General features: G+C 46.9%; 1 protein-coding gene across 1 annotated transcript; it reads left to right on the plus strand.

Annotated features, from left to right (window-relative positions):
• Nucleotides 1–46: 46 nt before the first annotated feature.
• Nucleotides 47–20,952, plus strand: LOC311119337 (catenin alpha-1-like; the record flags this gene model as incomplete). The annotated part of the gene is made up of 4 exons (XM_084194058.1): nt 47–128; nt 277–429; nt 19,937–20,029; nt 20,863–20,952. The coding sequence occupies exons 1-4, from the start codon at nt 96–98 to the stop codon at nt 20,950–20,952; spliced, it is 369 nt and encodes a 122-aa protein (XP_084050184.1). The 5' UTR covers nt 47–95.
• Nucleotides 20,953–24,960: the final 4,008 nt, after the last annotated feature.

Consider the following 24,960-nt stretch of genomic DNA (forward strand, 5'->3'; position numbering starts at 1 on the left):
CCAGTCAGTAGGTCTCTCTCTAATCTTGTCTCTCTCTCTCTCACCAGGCTGGCAGGAAGGACAGGAGTGATGCTCTGAACACCGCCATCGACAGGATGACCAAGAAGACTAGGGACCTCCGCAGACAGGTTGGTACATCTCCCTCTCCTCCCATTCCTTCTCCAAAGACCTCCGCAGACAGGTTGGAAAAAATATTTAGTTTCTGTTCTCCTCAAGTACAGCTAATATAACTGTCCAGCTCTCTGACTCTCTCTCTCTCTCTCTCCCCCTGTGTAGCTGCGTAAGGCGGTCATGGATCATGTCTCTGACTCGTTCCTGGAGACCAACGTTCCTCTGCTGGTTCTGATCGAAGCGGCGAAGAATGGTAATGAGAAGGAGGTGAAGGAATACGCCCAGGTGTTCCGCGAGCACGCCAACAAGCTCATCGAGGTACGTCACCAAACCAAACACAAACGTCTTCAACTTTTCTTCTTCAGGCACTGTCTTTAGAAAATCTGCCCGGTACAGTTGAAACTTAGATGAATCTGTAAAGACCACACTGCTCCAGCGTGCCAGGGGCCATCGAAGGTGAGCGTTTGGCCGCTGAAGTCGGTTAAGACGGAGACATTCATTTTTAAAGCGGGCCTTTTTTGCATCGCGCTCTTTCTTGCGCTCTCTCTCTCACTCGTTCTATCTCTCACTCGTTCTATCTCTCACGCGTTCTATTTCTCACGCGTTCTATCTCTCACCCGTTCTATCTCTCACCCGTTCTATCTCTCACCCGTTCTATCTCTCACCCGTTCTATCTCTCACCCGTTCTATCTCTCACGCGTTCTATCTCTCACGCGTTCTATCTCTCACCCGTTCTATCTCTCACCCGTTCTATCTCTCACCCGTTCTATCTCTCACCCGTTCTATCTCTCACCCGTTCTATCTCTCACGCGTTCTATCTCTCACGCGTTCTATCTCTCACGCGTTCTATCTCTCACCCGTTCTATCTCTCACGCGTTCTATCTCTCACGCGTTCCATCAATCCAATTCTAAGGTGGTTTATTGCCATTGGAAACATACTGTATGTTTATATTCTCTATATATTTAAGCCAGTTGAGAACAAGTTGTCATTTACAACTGCGACCTGGCCAAGATAAAGCAAAGCAACAACACAGAGTTACATATGGGGTAAAACAAAACATAAAGTCAAAAAATACAACAGAAAATATATATACAGTGTGTGCAAATGTAGCAAGTTATGGAGGTAAGGCAAGTGCAAGTGAAATAAACGAAAGTGAGAAAAAGCATGAACAAAAAGCATGAAAAAATGTACAGTAGACATGGTATTCGTAAAGGTTTCAAAAGGATAGACGTTTCAAATGTTATATCAGCTATGAACAGTTTTTGTATTTGTATATATTTTTTGCTGCCTACCTTTTCGGAGGGCAAAACTTCTGCACACATTTTACTTTTTTTGTTTTGTTTACAATAGTTACATAGCAAAAATAATGTAATTTGATATTTTGAAATACGCTATATATACAAAAGTATATGGACACCCCTTCAAATTAGTGGATTCTGCTATTTCAGCCACACCCGTTGCTGACAGGTGTATAAAATCGAGCACACAGCCATGCAATCTCCATTGACTAACATTGGCAGTACAATGGCCTTGCTGAAGAACTGTGACTTTCAACATGGCACCATCATAAGGATGTCACCTTTCCAACAAGTCAGTTTGTCAAATTTCTGCCCTGCTAGAGATGACCCGGTCAACTGTAAGTGCTGTTATTGTGAAGTGGAAACATCCAAAAGGTACCTAAAGATTCTGACCATGAGAAACAAGATTCTCTGGTCTGATGAAACCAAGATTATGCCAAGCGTCACGTCTGGAGGAAACTTGGCACCATCCCTACGGTGAAGCACGGTAGTACAGCATCATGCTGTGGGGATGTATTTCAGCGGCAGGGACTGGGAGACTAGTCAGGATCGAGGCAAAGTAGAGAGAGATCCTTGATGAACACCCCAGTCTGAGGCCCTGAGCAGGTTAAGGTTCACCTTCCAACAGGACAGCGACCCTAAGCACACAGCCAAGACAACGCAGGAGTGGCTTCGGGACAAGTCTCTGAATGTCCTTGAGTGGCCTAGCCAGAGCCCGGACTTGAACCCGATCGAACATCTCTGGAGAGACCTGAAAATAGCTGTGCAGCAACTCTCCCCATCCAACCTGACAGAGCTTGAGAGGATCTGCAGTGAAGAATGGGAGAAATTCCCCAAATACAGGTGTGCCAAGCTTGTAGCGTCATACCCAAGAAGACTCGAGGCTGTAATCGCTGCCAAAGGTGCTAAAACAAAGTACTGAGTAAAGGGTCTGAATACTTATGTAAATGTTATATTTCCTTTTTGAATTTTTAATACATTAGCAAAAAATGTCACTGTTTTTGCTCAACATTATGGGGAATTGTGTGTAGATTGATGGGGGGAAAAACAATTGAATCAATTTTAGAATAAGGCTGTAACGTATCAAAATGTGGATAAAGTCAAGGGATCTGAATACTTTCCGAATGCACTGTACATAGTGTTTTCAGCCATAAAAACATGAGCTTTTAAACCCACCCCTCAGCTACTCTCAGTCCATCCCACCTATCACCCTAACCACACCCCTCAGCTACTCTCAGTCCATCCCACCTATCACCCTAACCCCACCCCTCAGCTACTCTCAGTCCATCCCACCTATCACCCTAACCCCACCCCTCAGCTACTCTCAGTCCATCCCACCTATCACCCTAACCCCACCCCTCAGCTACTCTCAGTCCATCCCACCTATCACCCTAACCCCACCCCTCAGCTACTCTCAGTCCATCCCACCTATCACCCTAACCCCACCCCTCAGCTACTCTCAGTCCATCCCACCTATCACCCTAACCCCACCCCTCAGCTACCCTCAGTCCATCCCACCTATCACCCTAACCCCACCCCTCAGCTACCCTCAGTCCATCCCACCTATCACCCTAACCCCACCCCTCAGCTACTCTCAGTCCATCCCACCTATCACCCTAACCCCACCCCTCAGCTACTCTCAGTCCATCCCACCTATCACCCTAACCCCACCCCTCAGCTACTCTCAGTCCATCCCACCTATCACCCTAACCCCACCCCTCAGCTACTCTCAGTCCATCCCACCTATCACCCTAACCCCACCCCTCAGCTACTCTCAGTCCATCCCACCTATCTCCGTAAACCACCCTCTTATGAGTAATATGTGCCATGTAGTTTTCAGCTGTGATGTTTCACATAAATTCTGAACCTGTCTAATCGCATAGTATCTACAGATTGTAAGTTAATGGTAAATATTTTTTACTAAAATGTATATCATATTGTTGATTGACTATGGTTTTCCAAATCTCCCAACAGTGCTATTTTAAGGGTTCATTTGAGATAAATGTGATTTTTCTGCCATTCCTGAACCTGTGACCAGAAACAAGCTACATGGGGGAAATACCAAAATAAGTGATCTAATGATTCTCTTCATAGCAAAATCTGCTGAGCTGAGATTGTTGTATGCCCCATATACGTAACATTCTATTTGTGGCAAGATTTATTTAGTTGTTGCCAATTTTGGTCTTGAAAGGGCAAAAAAACTAGTTCCTAACCTTCTCCCCCTTCCACTTGCCTCCTCCATTTTTGTGGTAAAGCTGCAGTCAGTTGGTTGTAATTTTGGATAGAGTAAACATTTCCATATGTTTGTGAACTGCACGTGACATAACTCCACCTTTCCTATTCATAATATCATTAACAAAGATGATTCTTTAAAAATATATATAAATACATTTTTTTTTTTTTTTTATCTATTAGTGTATTTCAATTTAACCATATTTGTTGTAATATTTGTCTTTTCTGGAGAATGAAACTGGAATTGCAACCAGCTTTGTATGGCTTGTTTTTTTTTTTTTAGAAAGGGTGATATTTAGAAAAAGGTTCCATTTTCAATTAACTAAAAGTTAGCTGTAATCTGGATAAAGGGAAACCAAGGGTCAAGGCCTTTCTTACTAACCTACTGGAGAACCAGTTTGGGTTTAACAAGAACTTTTGTATGACTGATGCTTTTAGTTAGTTTGTTTTTAATGCTTTAATATTTAATAATTTTAGCCCCCCAAACTAATATTCATTATATAAATAAGCACATTCTATTTTGTCTGGCTTGCCGTTCCAAATAAAGTAAAATATTTTATGCTTAATTTAAAAGACAAATCGTTCGGTGTAAGCAGGGCCGTAAGTAAATAGGTAAACAGGGACATGACTAAAGAGTTAATCAGGGGGATTTTTCCAGAAATAGACAGGTATTTTCCTTTCCATGGCAGCAAGATCTTATCTATTTTTGCTAAAAAAAAAAAAAAAACTTTTTGTAAGCTCTTTTATTTCTTTAGATATATGAAAACCAAGTATGTCCACTTCAGCGTCAGACCATTTTTATTGGTAAACTACACGGTAATGTAAAAGTTGTATTATTTAGCGATCCAATACGTAATATGGTACAAATGATCTAGATCCTCTGAGGATCCAGATTGCGGATTTAATTTCAGTCGACGGCGTACACTGACAACTTTGTTTTTAATCCCTGAATTTCTAGCCTCTCTCGCTCTCTCTACACACCTATATATTATACAGTACCAGTCAAAAGTTTGGACACCTACTCATTCAATGGTTTTTTTAAAAACTATTTTCTAGATTGTAGAATAATAGTGAAGACATCAAAACTATTAAATAACACATATGGAATCATGAAGTAATGAAAAAAGTGTTAAACAAATCAAAATATATTTTAGATTTGAGTTTCTTCAAATAGCCACCATTTGTGTTGATGACAGCTTTGCACACTATTGGCATTCTCTCAACCAGCTTCACCTGGAATGCTTTTCCAACAATCTTGAAGGAGTTCCCACATATGCTGAGCACTTGTTGGCTGCTTTTCCTTCACTTTGCGGTCCAACTCATCCCAAACCATCTCAATTGGGTTGAGATCGGGTGATTGTGGAGGCCAGGTCATCTGATGCAGCACTCCATCACTCTCCTTAGTCAAATAGTTACACAGCCTGGAGGTGTGTTTTGGGTCATTGTTCTGTTGAAAAACAAATGATAGTCCCTCTAAGCGCAAACCAGATGGGATGGCATTTCGCTGCAGAATGCTGTGGTAGCCATGCTGGTTAAGTGTGCCTTGAATTCTAAATAAATCACAGACAGTGTCACCAGCAAAGCACCATCACACCATAACACCTCCTCCATGCTTTAAGGTGGGAAATAACACATGCAGAGATCATCCGTTCACCTACTCTGCGTCTCGCAAAGACACGGCGGTTGAAACCAAAAATCTCAAATTTGGACTCATCAGACCCCAAATTACAGATTTCCACGCCTCTGTCCATTGCTCGTGTTTCTTTGCCCAAGCAAGTCTCTTCTTCTTATTGGTGTCCTTTAGTAGTGGTTTCTTTGCAGCAATTTGTCCATGAAGGCCTTATTCACACAGTCTCCTCTGAACAGTTGATGTTGAGATGTGTCTGTTATTGAACTCTGTGAAGCATTTATTTGGGCTGCAATTTCTGAGGCTGGTAACTAATGAAATGATCCTCTGCAGCAGAGTTAAATCTGGGTCTTCCTTTCCTGTGGCGGTCCTCATGAGAGCCAGTTTCATCATAGCGTTTGATGGTTTTTGCGTCTGCACTTGAAGAAACTTTTAAAGTTCTTGACATTTTCTGGATTGATTGACCTTCATGTCTTAAAGTAATGATGGACTGTCGTTTCTCTTTGCTTATTTGAGCTGTTCTTGCCATAATATGGACTCGGTTTTTTACCAAATAGGGCTATCTTCTGTATACCTTGTAACAACACAACTAACTGGCTCAAAAGAAGGAAAGAAATTCCACAAATTAACTTTTAACAAGGCACACTTGTGAATTGAAATGCATTCCAGGTGACTACCTCATGAAGCTGGTTGAGAGAATGCCAAGAGTGTGCAAAGCTGTCATCATGGCAAAGGGTGGCCACTTTGAAGAATCTCACATTTTTTAAAATATATTTTGATTTGTTTAGGAATTATACACATAACAAAACAAATGGAAAAGGGAAGAAAGAACCGAGTAATAGAAAGTAGAGAAATAAGGGAGTACTGAGGATCAATGTTCTCTCTAAGCTGCATGTGCAGTACCCCTGGGACTGCCGCGCAGAAATACCAGCCCACAGGGAGACTTCACTCAACTTTCTAGAGCAGTGGTCATCAACCGGTCGATCACGATCCACTGGTTGTTTTCCAAGGCGTTCCTAGTCGATCGCCAAACATTTCTGTAAAAAAATCCAACGATAAAGCCAATTTATTTTATTTTATATTTGTCACGGGTTCTTGGCGGTATGTTCACCCGATTCAGCTGCCCTGCGCACCCCATATGCAAACTGTTGCCATTTTTAACCATTTCATGTGTCTGAAGGTACAAACTCTGCCTTCCCGGCGGGCCCAGAGAGCAAATCAAGTGCACTACGGCTGGCCAATCGGATGGCTCAGATGACCGTGTCAGCAGTTTCTGCCATATTGCTTTACCCCCTCATATCAAGGCAGAGTGAAGCAGGGTTTCCACAGGGTGGTCTAACCCAGGTCTAACCCAGGTCTAACCCAGGTCTAACCCAGGTCTAACCCAGGTCTAACCCAGGTCTAACCATGGAAGGCAGAGTGAAGCAGGGTTTCCACAGTGGTCTAACCAGGTCTAACCCAGGTCTAACCCAGGTCTAACCCAGGTCTAACCCAGGTCTAACCCAGGTCTAACCCAGGTCTAACCCAGGTCTAACCCAGGTCTAACCCAGGTCTAACCATGGGCTCAGTCATATCAAGGCAGAGTGAAGCAGGGTTTCCACAGGGTGGTCTAACCCAGGTCTAACCCAGGTCTAACCCAGGTCTAACCCAGGTCTAACCCAGGTCTAACCCAGGTCTAACCCAGGTCTAACCCAGGTCTAACCCAGGTCTAACCATGGGCTCAGTCATATCAAGGCAGAGTGAAGCAGGGTTTCCACAGGGTGGTCTAACCCAGGTCTAACCCAGGTCTAACCCAGGTCTAACCCAGGTCTAACCCAGGTCTAACCCAGGTCTAACCCAGGTCTAACCATGGGCTCAGTCATATCAAGGCAGAGTGAAGCAGGGTTTCCACAGGGTGGTCTAACCCAGGTCTAACCCAGGTCTAACCCAGGTCTAACCCAGGTCTAACCCAGGTCTAACCCAGGTCTAACCCAGGTCTAACCATGGGCTCAGTCATATCAAGGCAGAGTGAAGCAGGGTTTCCACAGGGTGGTCTAACCCAGGTCTAACCCAGGTCTAACCCAGGTCTAACCCAGGTCTAACCCAGGTCTAACCCAGTCTAACCATGGGCTCAGTCATATCAAGGCAGAGTGAAGCAGGGTTTCCACAGGGTGGTCTAACCCAGGTCTAACCCAGGTCTAACCCAGGTCTAACCCAGGTCTAACCCAGGTCTAACCCAGGTCTAACCCAGGTCTAACCCAGGTCTAACCCAGGTCTAACCATGGGCTCAGTCATATCAAGGCAGAGTGAAGCAGGGTTTCCACAGGGTGGTCTAACCCAGGTCTAACCCAGGTCTAACCCAGGTCTAACCATGGGCTCAGTCATATCAAGGCAGAGTGAAGCAGGGTTTCCACAGGGTGGTCTAACCCAGGTCTAACCATGGGCTCAGATGGTTAAAAAAATCTAACTGGGAGAAAGAAACCTCGTCTGTGTGTGTGTGTGCTATGGTACTAGGGAAAGCTGTTATTGCAGTAGGTTGTTCTACTTCCAGTAAGACTAGGGAGTAAAGCAGTATGTTGCTTTTCTCTTCTCAGCTTTGAGATAGTCTTTATCTTTACAAGGTTCTGGAGATCTGGAGATGTCATGCGTCCATGTGGTTACTTAGGTAAAGTAAACATTACGATGGAGTTTTGTTATGTAGTTGGGCTCTTGTCAAAAGTAGTTTCCTCTGGAAAATAAAATGTAGCAGTGGAGGGGGAGTTGCAGAAATACTTCCATGTTTCCCCTTTCAACTGTGTCAGGTGTTAGCTAGTTTACTGGTTAGCTAGGTATTCATCTGTGTCAGGTGTTAGCTAGTTACTGGTTAGCTAGGTCTTCATCTGTCCTGGTGTTAGCTAGTTTACTGGTTAGCTAGGTCTTCATCTGTCCTGGTGTTAGCTAGTTACTGGTTAGCTAGGTCTTCATCTGTCCTGGTGTTAGCTAGTTACTGGTTAGCTAGGTCTTCATCTGTCCTGGTGTTAGCTAGTTTACTGGTTAGCTAGGTCTTCATCTGTCCTGGTGTTAGCTAGTTTACTGGTTAGCTAGGTCTTCATCTGTGTCAGGTGTTAGCTAGTTACTGGTTAGCTAGGTCTTCATCTGTCCTGGTGTTAGCTAGTTTACTGTCCCAACGCTCTAACCGCTAGGTGTGTGTGTTCACTGTGTCGGTGTCCAATACGAAGGAAGTTAGAGGTTGCGCAATGACTGGAAGTGTCTGGGTATCTGCTAGCAAATACAGTACCATATTTTTTTATTTTCTTTATTTAACCAGGAAAGCCAGTTGAGAACAAGTTCTCATTTACAACTGCGACCTGGCCAAGATAATGCAAAGCAGTGCTGTAAAAACAACACAGTTACATATGGAATAAACAAAACGTACAGTCAATAACACAATAGAAAATCTATATACAGTGTGTGCAAATGTAGTAAGTTATGGAGGTAAGGCAATAAATAGGCCATAGTGCAAAATAATTACAATTATAGTTTAGTATTAACACTGGAGTGATAGATGTGCAGAAGATGATGTGCAAATAGAGATACTGGGGTGCAAATTGGCAAAATAAATAACAATGTAAATAACAAAATGGGGATGAGGTAGTTGGGTGGACTAATTATAGATGGGCTGTGTACAGGTGCAGTGATCGGTAAGCTGCTCTGACAACTGATGCTTAAAGATAGTGAGGGAGATAAGAGTCTCCAGCTTCAGAGATTTTTGCAGTTCGTTCCAGTCATTTGCAGCAGAGAACTTCCAGTCATTATGCTAAAGCTAGCTAGCAACTTCAAACTGCACGCAGAGACATAAAAATGGTATCCACAAGTTAATCTGACTCTGGGGAAGTCGATAAAGGGCCTCATTGCCAACATCCCAAAGTATCCCTTTAGGCTGCAGAGGGTACAGAGCTGTGATTTCTCACTCAGTTCCCTTTATAGTGCCCTACCTTTTGACCAGGGCTCTTAGGGGTCTGATCAAAAGTAGGGCAGGATGTAGGGAATGGGGTGCTATTAGGGACACAGACTAGTGTCTCCTACCCCAGTACTGTCACACTCCCAGTGTTCTTGGACCACCCTGTAACACTGACGTGACTGGAGAAAAGAAAATGGTGGAAGCATCGTTATGTTGTAACAATATGGTGAAGCATCGTTATGTTTTAGAAATATGGTGGAAGCTCATCATTAGGCTGGCTTTCACCTGGTCACTTCTTTCAGATCGGAGGGAAGGGAGGGGAGGAGTGGACATAGGAGTGGACATAGGAGTGGACATAGGAGTGGACATAGGAGTGGACATAGGAGAGGAGGTATAGTTGAAGGCCATGGAGACAGTCCTAGACTTAGTTCCCCTGTACCCCAGTACAGATCCACAGTGTGCAGCTAGACATCCTTTGTCCCTGACTTCCTGCCACGTCAATAGTCCAAGCAGGAACACACTGTAGGCATTACTGTACTAGGCTGCAGAACAGTCACCCAGCCAGACACCCAGGTGACCAGTCACCCAGGCAACCAGACAGTAGCATGCTCACTAACCAGTAACCATAGAGATAATGTTCTATTTAATTACATGCGAGTGTCTGCAGAACGTCACAAGGACACGTCACCACTCGCTGTGTAGAATGACTCATTTTACATTTAATCATTTTAATAATCACATGTAAAGTGTTGGTCCCATGTTTCATGAGCTGAAATAAAAGATCCCAGAAATGTTCCATATGCACAAAAAGCTTATTTCTCTCTAATTTTGTGCGCAAATTTGTTTACATCCCTGTTAGTGAGCATTTCTCCTTTGCCAAGACATAATCCATCCACCTGATAGGTTTGGCATATCAAGCTGATTAAACAACGTCATCATTACACAGGTGCACCCTGTGCCTGGGACAATAAGGCCACTCTAAAATGTACACTTTTGTCACACAACAATGTCACAGATGTCTCAAGTTTTTAGGGAGCGTGCAATTGGCATGCTGACTGCAGGAATGTCCACCAGAGCTGTTTCCAGAGAATTGAATGTTAATTTCTCTACCATAAGCCGCTTCCATCTTTTATTTATTTATGTGACAGTAAGTCCAACTGTGCTCACAACCGCAGACCATGTGTATGGCGTCGTGTGGGCGAGCGGTTTGCTAATGTCAACGTTGTGAACAGAGTGCCCCATGGTGGCGGTGGGGTTATGGTATGGGCAGGCATAAGCTACAGACAACTAACACAATTGCATTTTATCGATGGCAATTTGAATGCACAGAGATACCGTGACGAGTTCCTGAGGCCCATTGTCGTGCCATTCATCCGCCGCCATCACCTCTGTTTCAGCATGATAATGCACAGCCCCATGTCACAAGGATCTGTACACAATTCCTGGAAGCTGAAAATGTCCCAGTTCTTCCATGGCCTTAATACTCACAAAACATGTCACCTAATGAGCATGTTTGGGATGCTCTGGATCGACGTGTACGACAGCGTGTTCCAGTTCCCCCACCCAATATCCAGCAACTTTCACACAGCCATTGAAGAGTGGGACAACATTCCACAGGCCACAATCAACAGCCTGATCAACTCTATGCGAAGGAGATGTGTCGCGCTGCATGAAGCAAATGGTGGTCACCCGATACTGACTGGTTTTCTGATCCACGCCCCTACCTTAAAAAAAAATAAAAAATGTTATCTGTGACCAACAGATGCATATCTGTATTCCCAGTCATGTGAAATCCATAGATTAGGGCCCAATGAATGTATTTCAACTGATTTATTTCCTTATATGAGCTGTAACTAGGGCTGTTGTGGTGACTGCATAATTGCCACACCGGCAGTCATGAGTCAATACCGCAGTAAAAATCCACGTGACCGTTATGTCACGGTAATCTCCTCTTATCCACTCTGGACATGCTTTGGTAGTACCCAACTAGCTAACTACCATCAGGTCCTAATGGCCTGGGACTCAGGGCTCTATTGTCCCTCTAACCATCAGGTCCTAATGGCCTGGTACTCAGCGCTCTATTGTCCCTCTAACCATCAGGTCCTAATGGCCTGGTACTCAGGGCTCTATTGTCCCTCTAACCATCAGGTCCTAATGGCCTGGTACTCAGGGCTCTATTGTCCCTCTAACCATCAGGTCCTAATGGCCTGGTACTCAGGGCTCTATAGTCCCTCTAACCATCAGGTCCTAATGGCCTGGGACTCAGGGCTCTATTGTCCCTCTAACCATCAGGTCCTAATGGCCTGGTACTCAGGGCTCTATTGTCCCTCTAACCATCAGGTCCTAATGGCCTGGTACTCAGGGCTCTATTGTCCCTCTAACCATCAGGTCCTAATGGCCTGGTATTCAGGGATCTATTGTCCCTCTAACCATCAGGTCCTAATGACCTGGTACTCAGGGCTCTATTGTCCCTCTAACCATCAGGTCCTAATGACCTGGTACTCAGGGCTCTATTGTCCCTCTAACCATCAGGTCCTAATGGCCTGGTACTCAGGGCTCTATTGTCCCTCTAACCATCAGGTCCTAATGGCCTGGTACTCAGGGCTCTATAGTCCCTCTAACCATCAGGTCCTAATGGCCTGGGACTCAGGGCTCTATTGTCCCTCTAACCATCAGGTCCTAATGGCCTGGTATTCAGGGATCTATTGTCCCTCTAACCATCAGGTCCTAATGACCTGGTACTCAGGGCTCTATTGTCCCTCTAACCATCAGGTCCTAATGGCCTGGTACTCAGGACTCTATTGTCCCTCTAACCATCAGGTCCTAATGGCCTGGTACTCAGGACTCTATTGTCCCTCTAACCATCAGGTCCTAATGGCCTGGTACTCAGGGCTCTATTGTCCCTCTAACCATCAGGTCCTAATGGCCTGGTACTCAGGGCTCTATTGTCCCTCTAACCATCAGGTCCTAATGGCCTGGTACTCAGGGCTCTATTGTCCCTCTAACCATCAGGTCCTAATGGCCTGGTACTCAGGGCTCTATTGTCCCTCTAACCATCAGGTCCTAATGGCCTGGTACTCAGGGCTCTATTGTCCCTCTAACCACTCTGACATCAATGTAAATGCAATCTAAAATCACATCAAACACTTATCATCAAACAGTATCATGCTTTTAAAACTCACCTCACTGTGATGATCAATTTGAAGAAAGAAGTTCAACAGCAAGTTGAAGATGAGTGTAAAACATGGTACTTGTGGATGTTGTTTCAAACACAACGAAATGGACAGCGCTTTCTAAGGTGATGATTAATTCATAACAATCTAATGCATATTAGAGATTATGCACCCCCCCCCAAAATAAAAAAAATGCCTGAATTAAAACTGATTGTGCTCTTACACAATACCTAGTCTAACACATATTATGCATGGCAGAAAAACACAAAACAAAACTGATTGAAGATGTCTTTGGTACGTCATTGTTCTAGCCTACACTCCACAATTAAACACATTTGAATAATCTCCTTTGAGCGTGGACTGTATTATTATGCATACTGGATGGACTGCTTACCTCATGCTACGCTGCTACAAAATGTCTATCCATGAGTCTGGGAGAGAACGTATAACCCTAGTCGATGCTGTTGGTTCATTGATTGTGCAGGGTGGCATACAGTTAGTGAATTTGTATATGATTTTGAATAGCCTAGTAATAGGGATGATTTTTTATTTTCATAATTAATAGGCTGACACATTACCTTTTTAGCTACAGAATCTCACCACCATGCGTTTCCATCTCCTCTCGCTCCTTTATTCCTTTCTCAAGCGCGCAGATGGGCTGTCAACGGTTAAGTGAAATATGTTTCGTTGCGAAAACATGTTACAATCGATGTTCCAGAACAGATTTCACTTGGTTTCCCAAATTAAGCGCTGAGTCGCTGCAGGAACAGGGTTGGAGAGCCCATGGCATACAGAGTTTGGGCAGAATATCACCTGTCGCGCAGCGAGAGCATGCTCCTCAAACAGTGCTTGATGCATGTAGAGAAATGTTTATTTCTTTCTCAGCTGTTCATATTAAGCACAGCTCCACTATAAAACGCTATTTCGAGTACATACGGATTACATGTATTTTTTCCCCTTCCCCTGTTCCTGCCCATTTGATAATGGGGCATTGTAAATTTAAACAAATTTGACATATTAGTAAAGACAAGATTCAATTGAGAATAGTCTGATGGGTAAAAATATGATCACTTGATGAGAGAACAGCTGTGCAGCCTGACTAAAATAAATTGATTCATTGTGATGGTGTATATTAAATTGATATATTTACTTTTTTTTTATGTAGATGTTCCAAAGGTGTGCATCAGCTGCTTGTATGCAGCTTGTATCCCCTGTAGTTCAGTTGGTAGAGCATGGCGCTTGCAACGCCAGGGTTGTGGGTTTCGTTTCCCACGGGGGGCCAGTATGAAAATGTATGCACTCACTTAACCGTAAGTCGCTTTGGATAAGAGTGTCTGCTAAATGACTAAAATGTAAATGTCTATGTATGCGTGAAGCCCTGGAGTTGCTAAACTTGTTTGTTAATTAACGTTCAATTACCGTGAGACCGGCAGACTTTTGCATCCCGAACTGTAACTCAGGACCGTCTTTGAAATTGTTGCACGTTGCGTTTTTATATTTTTGTTCAGTATATGTAAAGTGTACAACTGTGAAGCATATACTGAGTTATGACTATAGAGAACCTCAGATCTGTGTGTAGGAGTCAACCAGTTGACATATATACAAAAGTATGTGGACACCCCTTCAAATTAGTGGATTCGGCTATTTCAGCCACACCCGTTGCTGACAGGTGTATAAAATCGAGCACACCGCCATGCAATCTCCATAGACAAACACTGGCAGTAGAATAGCCTTACTGAAGAACTCAGTGACTTTCAACGTGTCACCGTCATAGGATGCCACCTTTCCAACAAGTCAGTTCATCAAATTTCTGCCCTGCAGGAGCTGCCCTGGTCAACTTTAAGTGCTGTTACTGCTGAAATCCTTTTCCTGTTTCGGCATGACGATGCCCCCGTGCACAAAGCGAGGTCCATACATAAATGGTTTGTTGAGATCGGTGTGGAAGAACTTGACTGACCTGCACAGAGCCCCGACCTCAACCCCATCGAACACCTTTGGGATGAATTGGAACGCCGACTGCGAGCCAAGGCCTAATCGCCCAACATCAGCGTCCGACCTCACTAATGCGCTTGTGGCTGAATGGAAGCAAGTCCCCGCAGCAATGTTCCAACATCTAGTGGAAAGCCTTCCCAGAAGAGTGGAGGCTGTTATAGCAGCAAAGGGGGGACCAACTCCATATTAATGCCCATGATTTTGCAGTGAGATATTCTACGAGCAGGTGTTCACATGCTTTTGGTGATGTAGTGTAGTTAATCCAGAGATTCTTACCTTTGCCTCGATTCGGCAGTCTCGTCCAGATCATCATGGCATTTGTAGTTCTTTATGATAGCCACATTAGCAGCTAATTAGCGTTTCATTTTTGGGGGGTAAATACAGGCAAATATATTGATAAAACCTTGTCCTAGAGAGATTTACACGGTTATCAAAACATCACGCCACGAAACACAGACCTTATTTAAAGTTTTTTTTTGAATGGGAAAAATGAATGATGGAAAAACGATTAGAAACATTTCCTTGTCCACACCCTTTTGGTCATGTGGTGTACTGTTTGATATGGCTTTAACCTATTAGAGCGCCTTGTGGTGTACTGTTTGATATGGCTTTAACCTATTAGAGCGCCTTGTGGTGTACTGTTTGATATGGCTTTAACCTATTAGAGCGCCTTGTGATTTGTTTCGCTGTTGGATGGCAATGCTGACACACTATACATTAGATTATATATTAAAAGCTGGCACCATACCATAAGATTCTGGCCAATTGCATTTACATTAACATCATTTAGCAGACGCTCTTATCCAGAGCGACTTACAAATTGGTGCATTCAATTTATGAAAGCCAGTGGGACAAGCACTTGTTTTTTTTTTTTAAGGGGGGGGGGGGGGGGGGTGTTTGAAGGATTACTTTATACTATTTATTCCTTAAAGAGGTTTATCGGGTTTCAAGTGTCTCCGGAAGGTAGTCAGTGATTCCGCTGTTGCGACGGTGTTTATGAATCAGTCCTAAACCTGTGGCCGTCCTCCTTGGCTCTTCTCTCATCCAGTTTCTCTTCATTATTGAAAAGTCCTGACTGTTATTTACACCGGGTATTGATGAATCAATTCCCTGGGTGTTGATATTAAGGTAATCGGAAGGTAACCGGTGGTTTTTCAGCTAATAACTCACTATACATGCTTTACGGCCGAGAGACAGGGCTTCCTTACCCCCTTTATAAATGGATTTAATCTACCGGAGTGAATTAAGAGTGACAGAATATATCAAAACCAGTATGTTTAGTTGAATGTCATTAATACAATTCCGAACATGTTAGAACATTTGTCCATTAAATGGTTATGTAATTTACTGTCCCTAGCTGAGGCTCCTTGTTTCAGATTATAAGTGGCATGTCTGGAACAGATTGATTTCTGCTTTAGCAATATAACCACTGATGCTCCTTTTTCCATTACCCCCAAGATGCATTGTGATAGATGTTATACTGAATCAACAGCAGGGGACCAGTGGTAGGCAGGTACTAGGGCTGGGTCATATGGCCTACAAATCTGAACTGCATAAAAAATATATATTAATATCCTCTAAATCAGCTTTGTTGTACAATTTTTAAGGTAATACTGCATGTCAAACGGTCACTAATCAAATCAAGCTTAATCTTTACAGCACATTTAAGACATGGAATGTGCTTCACAGGAACGAAACAAAACAAAAAACATGAAAATAAAAGCTGAAATATTTACCACACAACAAACATGAGATACACATTTTAAAGAATGACAAAAACTGAATGTCTAAAAAGCACGCTAAGGAAAAGCAAAGCTAAAAAGATTCCTTTAAATATCTCTTCTAAATATGTCCACAGTTTAGATCCCCCTCAGGTTCTCTGGCAGGCTTTTCCATATATAACTAAAGGCTGCCTCTCCAAGCCTCTTGGTCCTAGGCGTTGGTGGAGTTAAAAGGTCAGTGCCAGAGGACCTGAGGGACCTACTGGGTACATTACTTAAAAGCATGTCTGACGTGTATTGGGGTGGACCAATAGAATAATCTTAAAATTAATTCTAAACCTCACAGGCAGCCAGTGCAGAGACCTTTTAATACCAGTGTAATGTGTGCTCTCCATCAGGTTTTGGTCAGTACTCGTGCTGCAGCATTCTGTATGTTTTGCAGTTGACCAATGGCTTTCTTGGGTAGACCAGACAGGAGAGCATTACAGTAGTCAAGCCTGCTTGTAATAAAAGCATGGATGAGTCTGTCTGTATCAGCCTGAGAGAGAAACGGCCGCATCTTGGCAATGTTCCTCGTGTGTTAAACACTATTTTGTTCACATACCTAATGTGTGATTCGAAATGTAATTCAGAATTTAAACTAACACCTGGGTTTTTTACCTGGTGTTTTATCTTTTATTGTCCGTGAATTAAAATGTGCAGCCATATTCTCTCTCTGTGCTTTGGCTCCAACAATAAGTACCTCGGTCTTCTCTTGACCCCTGATCTCTGGCGCCGACGAAGATGGCAACCAGGAATACGACTTTCCCGAAGCAGATCCTTTGTTTGCGGAGAAGAGGCACTCGGAGCGGCCTGCTGGTTCCAAGTATATTACTCGCCAATGTTCAGTGTTTGGATAACAAAGTCGACGAGCTCAGGGCAAGGATTTCTTTCCAGAGAGACATCAGGGCCTCTAACATACTTTGTTTCACGGAAACATGGCTCTCTGGGGATATTCTGTCGAAATCGGTCCAGCCAGATGGGTTCTCAGTTCATCGCGCAGACAGGAATAAAGATCTCTCCCGAGAAGCAGAAGGGCGGAGGTGTGTGTTTCATGATTAACGACTCATGGTGTAATTGTAGTAACATACAGGAACTCGAGTCCTTCTGTTCACCCGACCTAGAATACCTCACAATCAAATGCCGACCGTATTATCTCCCAAGATAATTTTCTTCGGTTATAGTCACGGCCGTGTATATCCCCCCTCAAGCCGATACCACGACGGCCCTCAAAGAACTTCACTGGACTTTATGCAAACTGGAAACCACATATTCTGAGGCTGCATTTATTGTAGCTGGGTATTTTAACAAATCAAATTTGAGGACTAGGCTGCCGAAGTTCTATCAACATATCGACTGTTGTACTCGGGCTGCTAAAATTCTCGACCATTGCTATTCGAATTTCCGGGATGGTTATAAGGCCCTCCCCCGCCCTCCTTTCGGCAAATCTGACCACGACTCCATTTTGCTCCTCCCTTCCTATAGGCAGAAACTCAAACAGGAAGTACCCGTGCTAAGGCCTATTCAACGCTGTTCTGACCAATCAGAATCTATGCTTCAAGATTGTTTTCATCACGTGGACTGGGATATGTTCCGGGTAGCTTGCGTAAATAATTTAGACGAATACACTGAAACGGTGACTGAGTTTATCAGGAAGCGTATTAGTATTGTTGTGCCCACTGTGACTATTAAATCCTACCCTAACCAGAAACCGTGGATAGATGGCAGCATTCGCACAAAACTGAAAGTGCGAACCACCACATTCAACCATGGCAAGGTGACTGGGAATATGGCAGAATACAAACAGTGTAGCTACTCACTCCGCAAGGCAATTAAACTGGCAAAACATGAGTATAAAGACAAATTGGAGTCGCAATTCAATGGCTCAGACACAAGACGTATGTGGCAGGGTCTACAGACAATCACGGACTACAAAAGGAAAACCAGCCAAAGTCTCGCTTCCGGACAAGCTAAACACCTTCTTTGCCCGCTTTGAGGATAACACAGTGCCACCGACGAGGCCCACTACCAAGGACTGTGGCCTCTCCTTCTCCGTAGCCGACGTGAGTAAGACATTTAAGCATGTTAACCTCCAAGGCTGCCGGCCCAGACGGCATCCCTAGTCGTGTCCTCAGAGCATGTGCAGACCAGCTGGCTGGTGTGTTTACGGACATATTCAATCTCTCCCTATCCCAGTCTGCTGTCCCCACATGCGTCAAGATGGCCACCATTGTTCCTGTACCCAAGAAAGTAAAGGTAACTGAACAAAATGACTATCGCCCCGTAGCACTCACCGCTGTCATCATGAAGTGCTTTGAGAGACTAGTCAAGGATCATATCACCTCCACCTTACCTGACACCCTAGACCCACTTCAATGGGCTCATCATTAAGCTCGAGGCCCTGGGTCTGAACCCCGCCCTGTGCAACTGGGTCCTGGACTTCCTGACGGGACGCCCCCAGGTGGTGAAGTTAAGAAACAACATCTCCACTTCGCTGATCTTCAACACTGGGGCCCCACAAGGGTGCGTGCTCAGCCCCCACCTGTACTCCCTGTTCACCCATGACTGCATGGCCAAGCACGCCTCCAACTCAATACACCTAAATTATCAATGGAAATCAAATGTATCAACCCATGGAGGTCTGGATTTGGAGTCACCCTCAAAATTAAAGTGAAAAACCACACTACAGGCTGATCCAACTTTGATGTAATGTCCTTAAAACAAGTCAAAATTAGGCTCAGTAGTGTGTGTGGCATCCACGTGCCTGTATGACCTCCCTACAATGCCTGGGCATGCTCCTGATGAGGTGGCGGATGGTCTCCTGATGGATCTCCTCCCAGACCTGGACTAAAGCATCCACCAACTCCTGGACAGTCTGTGGTGCAACGTGGCGTTGGTGGATGGAGCGAGACATGAGTTACATTGTGTTGTTTAAGTGTTCCCTTTTTTTTTTTTTTTTGAGCAGTGTATAATCAGAACCTGTCTGTCTTCCTGTCTCATCTCTCCTCTCTCTGTGTGAGATGGAGACAGTAAATCGTGTGTGAGACTATAACGCTGTGCAGTGTGTATGTAGGTGTGAGACTATATAATTACATGTTTTAATGTTTTGTCATTTAGCAGACGCTCTTATCCAGAGCGACTTAGTTAGTGAGTGCATACATTTTTTCCATAGTGGCCCCCCGTGGGAATCGAACCCACAACCCTGGCGTTGCAAGCGCCATGCTCTATCAACTGAGCTACACAGGGCCCATCATGCAGACCGTGATAATACACAGCAACTAGCCATTGTCACCTTTCCTTCTAACAGTACAGAAATATACACATGTACTGCACATCCTGTGGACAATCATCCTTTCTCCTACTCTGTCGATTGGTGCCACTTACAAGCGGTTAACTGGGCAGGGTTAGAGTCAATGCCATTTCATTTAAGTCAATTCAGGAAGTCAACTGAAATTCCAATTCCAATTTTCCTCATGAAAAAGCTGTGAGGAAAATTTGAATTTGAATTTCAGTTACTGAAACGGACTTAATTTAAATGGAATAGACCCTGATCACATGTGTTCCCTTGCTAACTGGCAGCTTTCAGGATAATAATAATATATAATATAATGCTGTGCAGTGTGTATTTAGGTGTGAGACTAATGCTGTGCAGTGTGTATTTAGGTGTGACTATAATGCTGTGCAGTGTGTATTTAGGTGTGACTATAATGCTGTGCAGTGTGTATTTAGGTGTGACTATAATGCTGTGCAGTGTGTATTTAGGTGTGACTATAATGCTGTGCAGTGTGTATGTAAGTGTGAGACTGACTGTTTCTGTGTCTAGGTGGCCAACCTGGCGTGCTCCATCTCTAATAATGAGGAGGGAGTGAAGCTGGTCCGTATGGCTGCTTCCCAGCTGGAGACCCTCTGCCCCCAGGTACCTGCCGGTCTCTCTACCCACTCACTCTCCATCTCCTCTAATCCACCCATCTCTCCTTCCTCTCTACCCCTATCCCACCCATCTCTCCTTCCTCTCTACCCCTATCCCACCCATCTCTCCTTCCTCTCTGCCCCTATCCCACCCATCTCTCCTTCCTCTCTGCCCCATATCCCACCCATCTCTCCTTCCTCTCTGCCCCATATCCCACCCATCTCTCCTTCCTCTCTGCCCCTATCCCACCCATCTCTCCTTCCTCTGCCCCTATCCCACCCATCTCTCCTTCCTCTGCCCCTATCCCACCCATCTCTCCTTCCTCTCTGCCCCTATCCCACCCATCTCTCCTTCCTCTCTACCCCTATCCCACCCATCTCTCCTTCCTCTCTACCCCTATCCCACCCATCTCTCCTTCCTCTCTGCCCCTATCCCACCCATCTCTCCTTCCTCTCTACCCCTATCCCACCCATCTCTCCTTCCTCTCTACCCCTATCCCACCCATCTCTCCTTCCTCTCTGCCCCTATCCCACCCATCTCTCCTTCCTCTCTGCCCCTATCCCACCCATCTCTCCTTCCTCTCTGCCCCTATCCCACCCATCTCTCCTTCCTCTCTGCCCCTATCCCACCCATCTCTCCTTCCTCTCTACCCCTATCCCACCCATCTCTCCTTCCTCTGCCCCTATCCCACCCATCTCTCCTTCCTCTCTACCCCTATCCCACCCATCTCTCCTTCCTCTGCCCCTATCCCACCCATCTCTCCTTCCTCTCTGCCCCTATCCCACCCATCTCTCCTTCCTCTCTGCCCCTATCCCTCTCCCATCTCCATTGCCTCTCAGCTCATCCCCAACCCCGAGGTACTTGCCCAGCTGCCCAACCCGCATCCCCTTCCCCCTCTACCCTCTCCTCTCCAACCTCCAGGCCGATAGCCCAGCCATGCTGCCAACACTTCATACCTCCAGCCCCCCATGCCCAACCCCCATCCATCTCCCTTCAGCCCCAACACCCTTCTCTGCCTGATCCCCGGCCCCATATCCCTGCCAAGATGCCGACACTTCACACCTCCAGCCTTCCATGCCCAACTCCCTCCCCCCTCGTCCCACATAACCTGCCAGCTTCACTTCCTCATCCAACCTCCAGCCCCCACTTAACCCCTTTTAAGGCCCTCCTCTCCCCTCAGCCAGCCCTACAGCCAGCCAACATCCCATAACGCCAGACTACCACTCCACCCCAGCCCTCCAGCCAGCCAACATCCCATAACGCCAGACTACCACTCCACCCCAGCCCTCCAGCCAGCCAACATCCCATAACGCCAGACTACCACTCCACCCCAGCCCTCCAGCCAGCCAACATCCCATAACGCCAGACTACCACTCCACCCCAGCCCTCCAGCCAGCCAACATCCCATAACGCCAGACTACCACTCCACCCCAGCCCTCCAGCCAGCCAACATCCCATAACGCCAGACTACCACTCCACCCCAGCCCTCCAGCCAGCCAACATCCCATAACGCCAGACTACCACTCCACCCCAGCCCTCCAGCCAGCCAACATCCCATAACGCCAGACTACCACTCCACCCCAGCCCTCCAGCCAGCCAACATCCCATAACGCCAGACTACCACTCCACCCCAGCCCTCCAGCCAGCCAACATCCCATAACGCCAGACTACCACTCCACCCCAGCCCTCCAGCCAGCCAACATCCCATAACGCCAGACTACCACTCCACCCCAGCCCTCCAGCCAGCCAACATCCCATAACGCCAGACTACCACTCCACCCCAGCCCTCCAGCCAGCCAACATCCCATAACGCCAGACTACCACTCCACCCCAGCCCTCCAGCCAGCCAACATCCCATAACGCCAGACTACCACTCCACCCCAGCCCTCCAGCCAGCCAACATCCCATAACGCCAGACTACCACTCCACCCCAGCCCTCCAGCCAGCCAACATCCCATAACGCCAGACTACCACTCCACCCCAGCCCTACAGCCAGCCAACATCCCATAACGCCAGACTACCACTCCACCCCAGCCCTCCAGCCAGCCAACCCCCCATCACGCCAGACTACCACTCCACCCCAGCCCTCCAGCCAGCCAACATCCCATAACGCCAGACTACCACTCCACCCCAGCCCTCCAGCCAGCCAACATCCCATAACGCCAGACTACCACTCCACCCCAGCCCTCCAGCCAGCCAACATCCCATAACGCCAGACTACCACTCCACCCCAGCCCTCCAGCCAGCCAACATCCCATAACGCCAGACTACCACTCCACCCCAGCCCTCCAGCCAGCCAACATCCCATAACGCCAGACTACCACTCCACCCCAGCCCTCCAGCCAGCCAACATCCCATAACGCCAGACTACCACTCCACCCCAGCCCTCCAGCCAGCCAACATCCCATAACGCCAGACTACCACTCCACCCCAGCCCTCCAGCCAGCCAACATCCCATAACGCCAGACTACCACTCCACCCCAGCCCTCCAGCCAGCCAACATCCCATAACGCCAGACTACCACTCCACCCCAGCCCTCCAGCCAGCCAACATCCCATAACGCCAGACTACCACTCCACCCCAGCCCTACAGCCAGCCAACCCCCCACCACGCCAGCCTATAACTCCACCAGTCATATTGCTGAAACCTCCAGTGCCCAGAGGCTAAGGGTTGGTTTGGGAACCATAGCTAGCTCTGCCAACCTTCATTCCATCCTACTCTACAGCCCTTCCAGTTCCCAGTTGAGAGACAAGATCTCATTTGATGCCCAGGGTCCTTCAATTCAAAGTCCCATTAACCAGCTCTGCAAATGGTATGTCAAAATACGTTCGATACTCACCAAAATATAGAGTTTCGCAGAACTGTCGTCATTACTACCGTCACACACATCATTTACTTAAAAAAATAAAAAACACAAATAAATCCACCTTCAGCACCTCCAATAAAATCCCTTGTTACTGTCCCTCACAGGTCGGCTGGCCCAGCAGCAGTACAGTGTCCTGAAGGTCATTGATAAAAACATATTTCTAGACCTGTTTTAGAAGTAAATATTGTGCTAAACGGCAGCAATGACAATAGTTGGTGACTACCGAAGATATTTTGACGTAATGTTTGCAGAGCTGGTTAATGGGATTTTGAATTGAAGGATCCTGGGCTGATGATTGACAGATGAGATCTAATCAAATTCATCAAGGCCAGGTACTGGTACTGGTACTGGTACTGGTACTGGTTGACCTCTATCTCCGTCAGCCTCAGCCCCGTATCCACCTGTACCATTAGCCCTCTCCTCCTGACCTAACATCCTCCTGGTTAAATAGAAGTTCAATGAATTAAGTAATAGCCACCCCATGGCTCCCCACCCCATGGCTCCCCACCCCATGGCTCCCCACCCCATGGCTCCCCACCCCATGGCTCCCCACCCCATGGCTGCCCACCCCATGGCTCCCCACCCCATGGCTCCCCACCCCATGGCTCCCCACCCCATGGCTGCCCACCCCATGGCTCCCCACCCCACCCCATGGCTGCCCACCCCACCCCATGGCTCCCCACCCCATGGCTCCCCACCCCATGGCTCCCCACCCCATGGCTCCCCACCGCCATGGCTGCCCACCCCATGGCTCCCCACCCCATGGCTCCCCACCCCATGGCTGCCCACCCCATGGCTGCCCACCCCATGGCTGCCCACCCCATGGCTGCCCACCCCATGGCTCCCCACCCCATGGCTGCCCACCCCTATTACATCTCTATTCAGTCAAGCCCCAGTCCTGCTCTGCCAACCCTTCTTCCCTACACCTACATCCTAGCCCTGCCAACCCTCTCCTTTTTAGTCTGCCCTCTGCCTCTCTCTCCCACCTCTCTCTCTCTCTCCCACCTCTCTCTCTCTCTCTCTCTCACCTCTCTCTCTCTCCCACCTCTCTCTCCCACCTCTGCCCCTCTCTCTCTCCCACCTCTGCCCCTCTCTCTCTCCCACCTCTGCCCCTCTCTCTCTCCCACCTCTGCCCCTCTCTCTCTCCCACCTCTGCCCCTCTCTCTCCCACCTCTGCCCCTCTCTCTCCCACCTCTGCCCCTCTCTCTCTCTCCCACCTCTGCCTCTCTCTCCCTCTCTCACCGCTCTCTCACCTCTCTCTCGCTCTCCCACCTCTCTCTCGCTCTCACCTCTCTCACCCCTCTCTCGCTCCCACCTCTGCCCCTCTCTCTCTCCCACCTCTGCCCCTCTCTCTCTCTCCCACCTCTGCCCCTCTCTCTCTCTCCCACCTCTGCCCCTCTCTCTCTCTCACCTCTGCCCCTCTCTCTTCCACCTCTGCCCCTCTCTCTCTCCCACCTCTCTCGCTCTCTCCCACCCCTCCCACCTCTCTCTCGCTCTCTCCCACCCCTCTCTCGCTCTCTCACCTCTCGCTCTCTCTCTCACCTCTCTCCCTCTCTCACCTCTCCCATCTCTCTCTCACTTCTGCCCCCTCTCTCTCTCCCAACTCTGCCCCCTCTCTCTCTCCCAACTCTGCCCCTCTCTCTCCCAACTCTGCCCCTCTCTCTCCCACCTCTCTGTCTCTCTCTCTCTCCCACCTCTCTCTCACTCTCTCACATCTGCCTCCCATTCATCCTCAGCTTTAATCTCACCACATGTATTTCCCCAAGATAACAAGCCATTGCGCATTCACTCCATGCACCCTTTTCCCAGTGAATCACTCCTACTCAGCAATTAGCCCCCATACTAGGCAGAGTCTTAATTGTTGTGAATGTGTGAGGGGTGGTGTGTGTGTGTGTGTGTGAGGGGTGGTGTGTGTGTGTGTGTGAGGGGTGGTGTGTGTGTGTGTGTCAGTGTGTGTGTGTTTGTATGCGTGTCATTAGGGACCCGAGGAACCTTCTGGTACCATGTCCGATTAATGCCCACACCATGACAACGTGGTGTAAAGGCTGCTGGGACAGGTCACAGTCTGATG

The sequence above is a fragment of the Coregonus lavaretus genome, assembly GCF_964263955.1.
Source record: "Coregonus lavaretus genome assembly, contig: HAP1_SCAFFOLD_6050, whole genome shotgun sequence".
NCBI classification, from domain to species: Eukaryota; Metazoa; Chordata; class Actinopteri; order Salmoniformes; family Salmonidae; genus Coregonus; species Coregonus lavaretus.